At 42.6% G+C, this 13,846-nt stretch overlaps 1 protein-coding gene across 1 annotated transcript in view; it reads left to right on the top strand.

Annotated features, from left to right (window-relative positions):
- Window positions 1-13,846, top strand: part of SPTLC1 (serine palmitoyltransferase long chain base subunit 1) — a gene marked incomplete at its 5' end in the record, with an annotated part of 1,612,539 nt that overhangs the window by 86,837 nt on the left and 1,511,856 nt on the right. The window contains one exon of the mRNA XM_044060319.1: window positions 1,133-1,227. Within this exon, the coding sequence (XP_043916254.1) occupies window positions 1,133-1,227 (95 nt within the window). The remainder of the gene's footprint in view (window positions 1-1,132; window positions 1,228-13,846) is intronic.

Below are 13,846 nucleotides of genomic sequence, written 5' to 3'. Positions count from 1 at the left end.
AGTTTAGTGCAATATTTGTATATAAGAATTAGGTATATGAGTTTAGAACAACTTCTGTTTGAACTTTGTTGTTGTTGTTGTTTGTCTTTCGGCTTTTTCCCGGTAAGGGGTCGCCACAACGGAACTCCAGTCCGCTAATGATTGGCAGTAGATTTTTTACGAACTGCCAAGGTGCCAGCTCGACGCCCAACCCTCAACGAAGGCACGCCCATTTACGCACGCATGTCTTTACTATCTATATATACATCCTACCTTTATTCCTAGCCTTTAGCTAAATATTGGTATATCTGTTCATTACTGTTTCATATTGTGTGTATAGCTAATGTTTGCTGCAGTATGTATTATTTGCTAATGTATGTATATTCAGTTGTTCTTCATGTACTCTGCTGCTCATTTATTGTTCTGTAGAGCTTTTCTCCCCGAGCCTCCACTGAAAAAGAACCCGTGTCCAGTTGGAATCTCCCGGTAAACAAATGTAAATAAATAAATATACATATACTTGCAGTAGCGATTTCTCTGTGTGTATGGTAGTGGGGGGACAGAGTCTCTCTTTCGTCCATAATACCTTCTTGCCATCCCATTTGCTTAGCCAGCACTTCCATCTATTAGTTGCTGTTTAGAGCTCCTGTTAATTTGGGCAAGCATGTTCTTGTCTATTTTTGCATGCTGTTTTTTGCTTTCTGCTGTACAAATTTGTACTTGCTCATTGGTTGGGTGACCTGGTTGGAGATGTGACGAGGCACATTGTCCTACTACTGAGCATGATGTTTTGGCTTATGTATGCCCTTGAGCACCAAAGCTGAGTAGAAAAAACTAGTAGTAGTGAAGCTGGAGACTACTTGAGAGGAAATTACAATGGTTTGAGTTGGTAGTTGCAAAGGGATGGTATTTATCAAGTGCACATACAGTAAAGCAGCAGATGGATGTGGAGCAGTCATTTTGGATGTAAAGTAAAGCTGTAAATTTAGCTGGCAGGAACAGGTAAGGTTTTAAGAGCATTCTGGTCTGAATGCTTAATTGAATGTTTTTTAGTACTGCATATTTTAGTCCTTTGGGCTGTTTTGGTATAGTATTATTTCTGACTTCCTAATGGTGATCATTTTCATGCATGCTTAACTAAATTTTTACTTAGGAAATAGAAGAACTGATTGAGGAATGGCAGCCAGAACCGCTTGTGCCTCCAGTGCGAAAGGACCATCCAGCCTTGAATTATAATGTTGTCACAGGGTAAGTTGAATTTTGTAGAATACTAGCTCAGAGTTTTACTACATTTCCTTGCGTTTTTGGGGGAGAGGTACAGTTTGGAATACTGTTTTTACTGTACTGTAAATTTAGAAAAAAAATCTTAATTGCATTCAGTTTTAAGGTACTTGAGTGACTGACAGTTGTGTACGCGCTTCAGTGCTGAATTATGGCCTGCAGTGGCTGAAAAGAGGTGTTTGAGGTCTGAGTTACTTCTTTGTCTCTGCTACCATTGTATTGAGTTAAACTGATCATAGGCTTCATACTTTTAGTCAAGAATTCGGTTGTCTGTCCCTCCATTTGTCTTCTGGGCAGCCATGAATAAATTGGTAATCAACACAGTGCTCTCTGGTCACCTCTGAAAATTGGAACTTGTGACTAGCGAACTTAGATGTTTAGCAATTAAAAGTTGTATGGATCTCAGCTGATATTTTATTTACAAGCTGTGAATGTTGCCAACTTCGTATACTTTTAAATATTTACTTCACAGCTTACATCCTCCTTAAAAATCATCTGTATGCCTTACCCCTCATTCTTCCTCTGTCCTGCCAAGTTATTTTCAAAATTTCATACCATTTTAATACCACCTTATAAAATGAGCAATTAAAACCAATTACTGCGTATAAATCACCAGTGGAGACCAAAAGGCATCTGCCTACTAGGAAGTAGGGTTGTTGGGCATAGTTTCATTTTCAGAGCTGGTGTCAAATCTCTCATACTGACATTTTGAATGCTTAGCCTTTGAGCTGTCTGAGGCATGTATACAAGAAGGAGCTTTAGGGCTTAAGAGGAAACTTCTGTGCTAGCTCACATATCAGTAAGTAGAGGAGCAAAAAATGTATTGAAAATCTTCTTTTTTATGCACAAGTAAAAATATGTCCCCCCCCCACAAACTGTATCACAGTTAAGCTAATGGGCAGGTTCAGAATGGCTTTTCCATCAAGAGCATGGCTTTCTGCCTTTACATTGAGATAATCGTAAACTAGGCCCTGAGGTTAAAAATTATACAATAAAGATTTGTGTGTATTCTAAAATGGGCATGATGATTGGACAAACCAATCAACATGCTCGTAAATTGAATGATATTCAAAGCAAGAAGTTCTCTTATGTCAGTTTCTCTGTGCTGATAGCAGTGAATTCAAAATTTGAAAAAATAAAAGTAAACTGCTCTATGGAGCACAATATAAAATATTAAAATAAAAATTAGAAAAAACACAAAAATGGGTCAGTAGTGACCCTACAACAGCTCCATGGCATACTTCACTAACTCTTAACTCCTGAATTACACGTCTGATTACATAACTTTGTTCTTCACTGATGTATAGGTTTTATGAAGAACAGACCAAAAAGATGAACATCTCTAGACGGGTAAATATCTTACACTTTCCTGACCAGACTCGTATTAAAAAAAAAAAAAAAAAGTCTGAGACAGCAATGTTCTGTGCAGCTATAGAGCATGAGCAGTGCATATCTTGGATGCCCCAGATTACCATAAACAGGTAGAAGAAAACCAAAGTTCATTTATACAATTATATTTTTTATAAAGGGTAAGAATTCTTATTTTAAATAATGTCTTTGTTTAGTAGCAGTAATTCACTACTGAGTGTAGGTAACAGGATTTAACCAACAGCTGGCTGTTTAATCAGTCTGGCTTCGCCCTTGTAATCAAACTGTGCCAACAGTGGGTAAATCCTGCATTGCCCAGACACAGTTGTGGATTATTGTTAAAATAAACCAGATAAGTTAACAACAGTACTTACTGTTATCGTTCTCTGCTTATTAACAAATGCATCAGAAAAATTGTATACTGTTCATAGTTTTGATGACTGTTATTTTTGCGACAATAGAAAAGTCCTCCCCATAACTTTACCTTCAAGTCATACCTCTTAACTGCCCTGCATTTGCCAGAAAGTACTGATTTTTCCGACCCAGAATAACTTGGTGCCACAAAAATCTGAGCGGGCCCTTTAAATTACAACTTATTTACATTTTATTTTCCCTTGCCAGCCTTGTACCATCCATTTTGATCACGTAGCTAGAGCCATGACCTGAGCTGATTGTGACGTGATATCATCATGGTCTAGTGATGGTAAGAATTCCATGTATTTGCTTTATCTTACAAAACCCGATTTTAAAATTGACTGAGTTTTCGCAAATGTAGAAGTGAAGGTGCAAGAGAAAGTACTTAAATGAGCTTGCTCTGTTCATAGGTTCATACTAGGCTATCTGCCCTAGGGCATTTATAAGTCTAACCAGAGTGTGTTTGGCTTTCGCCACCCATTTTAAATTAATTTTGCTATGCCCTTTTTCGAGGTTAGTATACTGTGCCTCTGTCTAACAGTGACACAGAAGTGATACCTGGGGTAAACCTACGATCTCCCATCCACTCATCAAGATTCCTCTTGAAGAGAGTCAATGAGGGACTCTGCCTAACCTGGACTGGGATTTTATTCCAGAGTGAAGGGAGCCTCTGAGTTATGAATCTGTCCCTCCAGCATGTCCTATTTATTTCAGTGCTGAGGTTCAAGTCTCTCGAGCACGTAGCTCGATGGGATTTGGATTTTCTGAGGTGCAGCATGTCCATTAATTCGGGTTGGACATGGCTTTATACATCAGGCACAGATCGCCTCTGAGCAGGTGGTATGCCACTGAGTAGAGCTGGAGTTTCTTTAACCGGGCAGCATATGGCATCTGTTTGAGCCCTTTGATCCTCTTGGTGAGGTACTTTTGGGGTCTTTCCAGTTGCTGCAGGTGTCTGGTAAGGTACATCCCAAAAGGGGAATTGTACTCAATTATGGGCCTGATGAGGGATGAGTAAAGAGGCACGATGACCTCCCTCGATCTAGATGTGAATCCCTTCATGATTAGGTGGGCTATATAAAATGTTCTTCTAACCACTTTGGCCACGTGGTTGTCAAATGAGAGATTGCTATCAACTTTGGTCCCCAGGTCCCTAATGACTTCTTCTGTACTTAATGGATTACCACCTATGTGGTAATTTGTGGGCACTTTGTTTTTGCCAAAGGGGATGACTATACACTTTTTGGCGTTTAGCTTGAGGCCATGGCTCTGGCACCAGTTGTCTGTTTCTATGAGGCCCTTTTGGAGGATGCTTGTGTCGGCTGGAGAGTCGATTATGGCGCCCAGTTTGCAGTCATCTGCGAACTTGGTCAGCCACAGTCCTTCCGTGTTGGCCTGTACCTCCGAGAAATATATACCGAACAAGAGAGGTCCCAGGACAGAGCCTTGTGGGATGCTACTTGTAACTGGTTTAGAGTCTGACATGGCTCCAGCAATTCTAACCATGTGGGTTCTGTCCTTGAGCCAGTTTGCAACCCATCTAGTGACATAGGGGTTTATATTTAAGCTGGTGAGCTTATCTATAATGCCCGAGTGGGGTATTGTATCGAAGGCTTTTGCGAGGTCCAGGTAGGCTGTGTGGACCACCTTCCCCTCATCAATGGCCTTGGTGACTGTTTCAAAGAAATCGACCAGGTTTAAGAGGCAGGATCTGCCCTTAAAGCCGAACTGGGTAGGATCCAGTGTCTGTAGGTCCCCAATATCTTTATATATGAGGTGATATATGTTATTATATCACATCCAGTACTTTAAATAAGAAAACATGTTTGGTCCACCAGTCCAATGTTTACAAACTCCCAAGCCAATAATACAATTGAAAAACATTTCAGAGATTTGTCATATGGGGCAGAACTTCTCAGCACTTTATTAAACTTTTGTTTGAACATTTTTGTCTTATAAAATATTCAATAAATGATTTCATCAGGATGTTATCATAAAATAAAAAGTGCTCAGACCAAGTTTAATAAAGTACTGTTGAGACAAATTTTGCCTGATATGATATGTCTTCGACATGTTTTTCTTTTTCATTTGGTACTTTATTATAACTTGATTTTTAAAGCAAAGTTGCTTATTCAGAATCAGAAATGCAAGGCTAGATAGAGTGCTTTGACTTCAGCCTTTTTCATAAAGTTCTAGAATCCAATCTGAGACTGCCAATTCAGAGTTAATTGAGCTATAAGACTTGGCACAAAATATTCATCGGCTTTGGAAAGGTACAGAACTGGTTTCTGAGGTGTTTACATTACTGAGTAGTTTTAGCTTGCTGTATACACTGATTATGTGAGAATGCAATGATGATTGTTAGATTTTGCTAAAATGCATGTGTGTGTTTATATGCACGTATTTTTGTTTCTTTGTTAGTTTTATAATTTAGTGCCTAGTATTGGCCAAGACCAAGTTAATGGTCATAAATGATAAATGACTAATTTGTGGGGAACATATTTTTATCCTCTTCCAGCCGTCCGTCTGATCTGCCTGTTGGATCAGACCTGGCCATTTGCCAGTGTTCTCTGCCTTGAGCCCCAGAACTTTGCCCTCTGGTAATGCTCTGTTCCCCAACTAGCCTCAGATTTCGTTTGCTGCCACTGGAAACAGAATAATCTAAGCATCACACAGCTGAGTGCTCTCCATATGAGTTAACGCAGCTCTTATCACAGAAAACTCGCATAGTTTTTTTCTAGTCGATTAAAACTTGTTCCCCTTAGTTTTTTATCAGAAGTCCTTTTATCTAGCTTTTAGCATCAGTTCTTCTTAATGCTTAATAGCGCAGTTCTTCTCAGCCTGTGTAAGTTAAAATAAAAGTTAATAATTATAATAATATTTTACTTGGTTATTACTGTTAACTTCTGTGTTTCTGCCTGATACATTTCTTGGTGTTTGTGGATTTTTTTTCTGGATTTACTGTTGTATATTCTTGCACTGTTATGAGTAAAAGCTTTAAAAAAGTGTGTCAAGTGTGGGCATAAAATCTCACCCTAAGACCCATGTGAGTCCTTCATTATTTGCTTGGAGTCTGATAACTTTGATGTTTACTCGGAGATTTATTTGTCAATGGTTCAGATCAAGAGTCCTTGCAGATTCTTAGAACAACTAAATAAAATGCCTTTTGCCACCCGATACTCCTAAAAATGAAAATACAAAGGATAAAGCCAAACGAAACGAGTGGTACAAAGATAAGGATTTGAGGAAAAAAGAAGCAAAAGAATTCTCACTGTTTCCAGGATGTTCTTAGTGTTTCACTGTTGCAGTCATCACATTTTGGTTATCTGCTTGCGGGTAGCCCTCAGTCGGCCTGATTATCAAAGTCTTGGGTCCTGCGTCGGTTGCTTTCTCATCTTCCATGACGTCAGGTAGTCAGGGGAATAAAGCATGCAGCCAACACCATTTTATTAGTCTTTCTTGCCATGCGGTGCCTGAAGCAGAAGCAGTTTGCAAGTGCCAGTCAGCCAACTCCTGAAACTTTCGTTTTCAAGTTTCAGATCCGAAGTCTTCAACTAAGCTAAGTACACCGTTGGGGAACCTTTTTCTTGCGCTAAACCAATGTCAGTAAAAGTTAACAATTGTATTTCTTGTGGAAAGCAAATACCTCATAAAGATTTTCATTCGTACTGCATTCCTTGCCTAGGCCCAGACCACGACGTACCTCACGGTCGGTTTTGTGCCTTATTCAGTCCTCTTACTATTCATTGTCTGTTCATTTTCGCTTCTAAATATTTTGGTACTCTGTTCAATTATCTAGAAATGGCTTCGGTAAGCCACCCGACTACCGACATTCCAAAAAAACGCATAGATAAAGACAGAGACAGACTGCATAGGTCCAAAGCTGCCGATGACGTTTCTCCTAAGCTAGTTGCCAGTTCACCGGTACTAGGTGAGGTGCTTTCACTGCCCCTGATACCAGCTACTTCAGATTTGCAGGCCTCTACTGAGACCCAGTCGGAGTCCGGTATGCCGTGAGATGCTTCTTCGACTTTGTAACCTGCGGATGTCTCTACCTTGGATGGGTCCGGAGCTGCTCTGCAAGCACCGGCTTCTGAGGGTGTATTCAGGCCTACTGACTTGCATATTAAACTGCCATCTTCTTCTTCAAGGCCTAAAACTCAAACCATGCCCAGAAAAATGATGCTCAGACCACATGGTCAGGCCCATATGCCTAAAAAACAAATAAGAATGGCTGAAGACCTTATTACTCTAATCAGGGGAAGCACCCTTCTCCCACTAAGAGACCTAGAACTGATTTTTCTTCTGATCAGGATTCTGAAATTTCAGTTTTTTTCTGATGACCAGGATTTGCCCTTGTCTACCTATGAGGATTCTGATGCAGAGGACTCTATTCCCTCTGCTTCCCTTCCAGAGGATTTCTCTTTTGGTGAAACCTTGCATACTCTTAGGGAGCATTTCCACTGGGAAAGCCAGGATTTCTCTGACTCCAAAAAGAGGCTTGGGGAATTCTTATTCCTGCCTCAACACAGGCCTTTAGCTATCCCTCCTGTACTGGACATTGTAGATGATGCCTTCTCGGAATCTAGCCTGGCCCCTGACACTTTAATACCCATCAGGTTTTCTGGGAGCAGGAGGTAAACAGGGTACCTGACTCTTACAAGTTCCTTTTTAAAAATCCTACTGCGGATCCCGAGACCATTTTACAGGGACCAAAGGGGATTAAGGCCACTACTGCCAAAAATCCAACCCCCTCTGAAAGAGATTCCAGGGCGCTGGATAGATGGGATAAGAAGGTATACAGTTCTGCAACGTTAGCCATTAGGGCCTTAAGCTGCCAGTTTCATATGTTAAAGTATCAGCAGCCTGTTATTGGATTGCTTAAACAGAAAATGATGTTGATTCCTGACTGCGCTGAAAATAAAGAATTACAGGATTTAATGTATTCTGTTGAACATGTGGGAAAACATACTTTGCAATGTGGTATCGATTCATTAGAGGCATCTTGCAGGGCTGCTGTCACTGGGTCTGTACTTAGACGGCATGCTTGGCTTAAGGAGCAATCTTTGCCAGATCATGTTAAAGCTAAATTACTAGATGCTCCCTTAAACCAAGACCACCTGTTTGGCAACAAAGCAGAAGTAGTACTTAAAAAGATGGAAGAAACTGCTAAATCTATGCAAACTGTTAAATATTTCCTGCAGGTACAGCCTCCCAGATTTAGTAGGCATTGGCCCGCTAAGAATCGATCCTTTCCTGCCTCTTCTAGGCCTTCTCAGTCCAAACCCCGAACCAGCAGAACACCCAGGCTTCGGTCCCAGGGTGCTCTCAGGACTAAGCAGTGGGGGGGCTCCCACTTCCAAAGCAGGGAGTAGTAAGACTCCCCCCTATGGTAAGCTGTCTCAATGACTTAACTTTAAACCTTCCAAGCCCTGCTCAACTGACTGTTCCTTTATAAGGAAAGATCGCCCTGCATGCAAAATATTGGCAACTCATTACCCAAGACAAATGGGTTCTAAGTATAGTTTCCCAAGGATACAGATTCCACTTCCATTCCTTACCAACCCCAAACGGTTGGCCAGACCTACCCCCAAATCAGTAGGCAGAGGCTCAAAAGCAGGTTCTCTCTCTCTTTTAAGCATCAGGGCTATTCAGCCTGTCCCAGACGATGAATGGGGGCAAGGTTTTTACTCTAGACATTTCCTGGTACCCAGAAAGGACAGTTCCTGGCGTCCTATCCTGGACCTGTCTATCCTAAACACATTTTTGGTAATTCCAAAATTCAAGATGCTAACTCTTCATCAGCTGCTTCCCATGTTAGGCAAAAAGGCCTGGTTGGCAACACTGGATTTAAAGGAAGCCTACCTGCACATCCCAATAAGGGAATCTTGCAGAAGATACCTATGCTTCAGAGCAGGCTACATGCATTGTCAGTTCTCTGCACTGCCCTTTGGCTTATCTGCTGCACCCAGGATATTCACAAAGTGCCTAGCTCCAGTCATTGCATTTTGCAGGCAAAGACATATTCAGATGTACGCATACCTGGACAATTGTCTAATTCAGGCAGAAAGCCAGGACATAACTATTAAATCATCTGGCATTTGTAAAGAAATTGCTACCTTCTCTGGGGTACACTATAAATGAAAAGAAATCAAATCTTGTACCCTGCCAACAAATTGTATTCCTTGGAGCAAGCTTGAATACAACTTCCCAGATGGGCCTACCTCACGCCAGAGAAACAAGTTCATTTGACAGGCTACTTCAATCTACTGGCCACAAAGACCCAGCTATCTGCAAGCAAAATACTGCAAGCACTGGGGTTCATGGCCTCTTGCATTCTACTTATTCCATATGCAAGACTACATATGAGGAAACTACAATGGTATCTGAAAAGCCTATGGTGTCAACATTCCCAGGATATAGAATCAATGATTCCTATCATACCCTGCCTAAAGATAGAGTTCTTGTGATGGGCAGAGTCCTGCCACCAAATCAAGGGACTGCCATTCTCTCTACCCCCTGCCGACCAAACCCTAACAGACGCATCAGACTATGCATGGGGGGGCTCACTTGGCAGGGCAATGCATTCAGGGCAAATGGAACCAAAGTCAAATGCACCTACATATCAATCAAAAAGAAATGTTAGCTGTAAAGAATGCTCTGACAGCCTTCAAGGACCACATTCTTCCAGGACAGTTATTGGTAAAGACGGACAACACCACTGTTATGTGGTACATAAACAAGCAGGGGGGAACCCATTCATACCCTCTCTGCAGACTAGCCATGGCTCTGTGGAACACAGCCTTGAGCTACCAAGTGCACCTACAGGCACAATTCCTGCCAGGAAAGCTAAATACACTGGCAGACGACCTAAGCAGAAATCTCATGGGCCCACACAAGTGAAAACTGGAACCAAAGACTTTCAACAAACAAATGGGGGAGCTCAGATATAGACCTGTTTGCCTCCCCCCAGAACTACCATTTAGACAAATTCTGCACAAGGATTCCCCACAAACAAGCTTGGAAAGAGGTTTTGCCAGGTGAAGGACAGGCCATCCAATCAGTTTATGCCTTTTCCCCCCTCTGCCTCTCCTTTCCAAAGTGCTACTAAAGATCAAACAGGACAAACCAAGGACAATACTGATTGCACCGGACTGGCCTCGCCAACACTGGTACCCCCTCTTGCACAGTGCATCACTGCTGGCACCATGGCACCTGCCTCAGACCCCTGCCCTGCTGTCCCAGCAGGAGGGCCAGATTCTGCACCCACCGCTTCAAACCCGGAACCTTACAGACTGGCTAGTTGACTGACCTTTCTATTACCATCCCTCAGTAAGCAAGTGATGGATGTCATTCTGGAGGCAAGGAGGCCTAGTACTAGAAAATCCTATGCTGAAAAATGGAAAAGATTCTGATCCTGGAGCCAAACTTAGGGGATGGGCACAGCAGTACCCAATTTACCCCATATTCTTCAATACTTAACTGAGATGCTTCACAAAGGCCTTTCCTTTTCTTCCATCAAAATTCATGCCTCAGCCATTTCAGCACATTACAACACAGAACCACCCCTCTTCTCTCATCCACTTCTGAAGCAATTCCTCAGAGGGGCCAAAAACTTAAGACCACCCAGGAGAGCCCCTACTCCAGCCTGGGACCTTAACTTTGTATTGGAAAAGCTCATTCTTCCTCCCTTTCAGCCAGCTGCAAATGCAGAGTTGAAATTCCTTTCTTGGAAAACGGCCTTCCTTCTAGCCATCACTTCAGCAAGAAGGGTGTCTGAATTACAGGCCCTCATGGCAGTGGAGCCTTTAATCATCTTTCATGTGGACAGGGTGTCCCTCAGGACCAATCCCTCATTTATGCCCATGGTGGTATCCAGTGTGGCCCTTAATCAGTCCATTCACTTGCCAACCTTCTTTTCTAATCCAAAGAACTAAGGGGAATGAATTCTGCAGTCCTTGGACGTGCAGAGACAACTTGGATTTTACTTGGACAGGACCAAGCCTCTCAGGAAATCTAAACAGCTGCTGGTGGCATTTGCTGAAGAGGTGAAGGCCAGTGTTCTTCATGTTTCACTGTTGATGTCATCACATTTGGGTTATCTGCTTGCAGTAGCCCTCAGTTGGCCTGATTAACAAAGTCTTGGGTCCTGCGTCAGTTGCTGTCCCTTCTTCCGTGACGTCAGGTCGTCAGGGGTATAAAACATGCAGCCAATGCCATTACATCAGTCTTTCTTGCCGTGCGGTGCACGAAGCAGAAGCAGTTCGCAAGTGCCAGTCGGCCGACTCCTGAAATTTTCGTTTTCGAGTTTCAGAACTGAAGTCTTCAACTAAAAGCTAAGTACACCGTTGGGAAAACTTTTTCTTGTCTAAACCAATGTCGATAAAAGTAAGTAATTGCATTACTTCTGGAAAGCAAATACCTCGTAAAGATTTTCATTCGTACTGTATTCCTTACCTAGGCCCTGACCACGGTTACCTCGCTGTCCGTTCTGTGCCTTATTTAAAACATGAACTATCCATCGTCTGTATATTTTTGCTTCTAGATATTTTTTTGCTCTGTTCAATTATCCTGATATGTCTTCGGTAAGCCATAAAGACAGAGACAGGCCGCCTAGGTCCAAAGCTGCCAACGATGCTTCTCCTAAGCCAGTCGCCAGTTCGCCGGTACTCAGTGAGGTGCTTTTGCAGCCCCTGATACCTGCTACTTCAGGTTTGCAGGCCTCTACTGAGACCCATTCGGAGTCTGGTATGCCGCTAGATGCTTCAACTGTGGAACCTGCGGATGTCTCTACCTTGGATGGGTCCTGAGCCGCTGTGCAGGTACCAGCTTCTGAGGGTGTATTCAGGCCTACTGACTTGCGTATTAAACCAATGTCATCTTCTTCTTCAAGGCCTAAATCTCGAACCATGCCTAGAAAACTGACGCCCAGAATGCATGGTCAGGCCCCTATGCCTAAAAAACAAATGATAAGAATGGCTGAAGGCCTTATTACTTTGATCAGGGGAAGCCAGCCTTCCCCCACTAAGAGACCTAGGACTGAGTTTGCTTATGATACTTCTGACCAGGATTCTGAATTTTCTGTTTCCTCTGATAACCAGGATTTGCCCTAGTCTACCTTTGAGGATTCTGATGCTGAGGACTCTATTCCCTCTGTTTCCCCCCTGAGAGGATTTCTCTTTTGGTGAAACCTTGCATACTCTCAGGGAGAATTTTCGTTGGGAAAGTCAGGATTTCTCTGATTCTAAAAAGAGGCTTAGGGATTTCTTACTCCTGCCCCAGCACAGGCCTTTAGCCATACCCCCTGTACTGGACATTGTTGATGATGCCTTTTTGGAATCTAGCTTGGTCCCTGACTCTCTACCTCCTGCTCCCAGACAACCTGATAGATATTACAGGGTCCCTGACTATCACAAGTTCCTTTTTCAAAATCCTACTGTGGATCCTGAGACCATTTCACAGGGAATCAAGGGCATTAAAGCTACTACTGCCAAAAATCCTACTCCCTCTGATAGAGACTCCAGGGCATTGGATAGATGGGGTAAGAAGGTATACACTTCTGCAACTTTGGCCATTAGGGCCTTAAACTGACAGTTTCATGTGTTAAAGTATCAGCAGCATATTACTGGATTGCTTAAACAGAAAATTATGTTGATTCCTGATTGTGCTGAAAATAAGGACTTGCAGGATTTACTGCATTCAGCTGAACAAGTTGGAAAACATACTTTACAATGTGGTTTTGATTCACTACTGGCATCTTGCAGGGCTGCTGTAAATGGGTCTGTACTTAAAAGGCATGCTTGGCTTAAGGAGCAATCCTTGCCAGATTATGTTAAAGCGAAATTACTGGATGCTCCCTTAAACTAGGACCGCCTGTTTGTCAACAAGGCAGAAGACGTTGTTAAAAAGATGGAGGAAAAAGCTAAATTTATGCAAACTCTTAATGATTTTTTTACAAGTACAACCTCCAATGTTTATTAGGCATTCGCCTTCCAAGAATTCCTCTCCTGCCTCTTCCAGACCTTCAGTCCAAACCCAGATCCAGCAGAGTTCCCAGGCTTCAGTCCCAGCGTACGCACAGGACTAAGCAGTGGGGGGCCTCCACTTCCAAATCTGGGAGTAATAAAACTCCCCCCATGGTAAACTGTCTCATTGACTTCTTTTTAAAACTTCCAAGCATTTCTCAACTGACTGCCCCTTTGGGGGGAAAGTACTGCTCTTCATGCAAAGAACTGGGAACTCATTACCCAGGACAAATGGGTTTTCAATATAATTTCCCAAGGATACAGATTTCACTTCCACAGGTTACCAACACCAAGCGGGTGGCCGGATCTACCCACAAATCAGTGGGCAGAGGCCCAAAAGCAAGTACTTTCTCTCTTAAGCATGAGGGCTATTCAACTGGTACCAGAAGAGGAAAAGGGACAAAGTTTCTACTCGAGACTTTTCCTGGTACACTGAAAAAGACAGTTCATGGTGTCCTATCCTGGACCGGTCTACTCTAAACACCTTTTTGGTGATTCCAAAATTCAAGATGCTGACTCTTCACCAGTTGCTCCCTATGGTAGGCAAAGACGCCTGGTTGGCAGCACTAGATTTAACAGAAGCATACCTGCACGTCCCAATCAGGGAATCTTGCAGAAGATACCTATGCTTCAAAGCAGGCTACACGCACTCTCAGTTCTCTACACTGCCCTTTGGCTTATCTACTGCGCCCAGGGTATTCACAAAGTGCCTAGCTCCAGTCATTGCATTTTGCAGGCAAAGAAATATTCAAATATACTCGTACCTGGACGATTGTCTA

Source organism: Protopterus annectens, chromosome 2.part0 (assembly GCF_019279795.1).
Source record: "Protopterus annectens isolate FY-2018-M chromosome 2.part0, PAN1.0, whole genome shotgun sequence".
NCBI lineage: Eukaryota > Metazoa > Chordata > Ceratodontiformes > Protopteridae > Protopterus > Protopterus annectens.
Note: the sequence above shows the minus strand (reverse complement) of the source record. Positions and strands in the feature narration are given on the sequence as shown.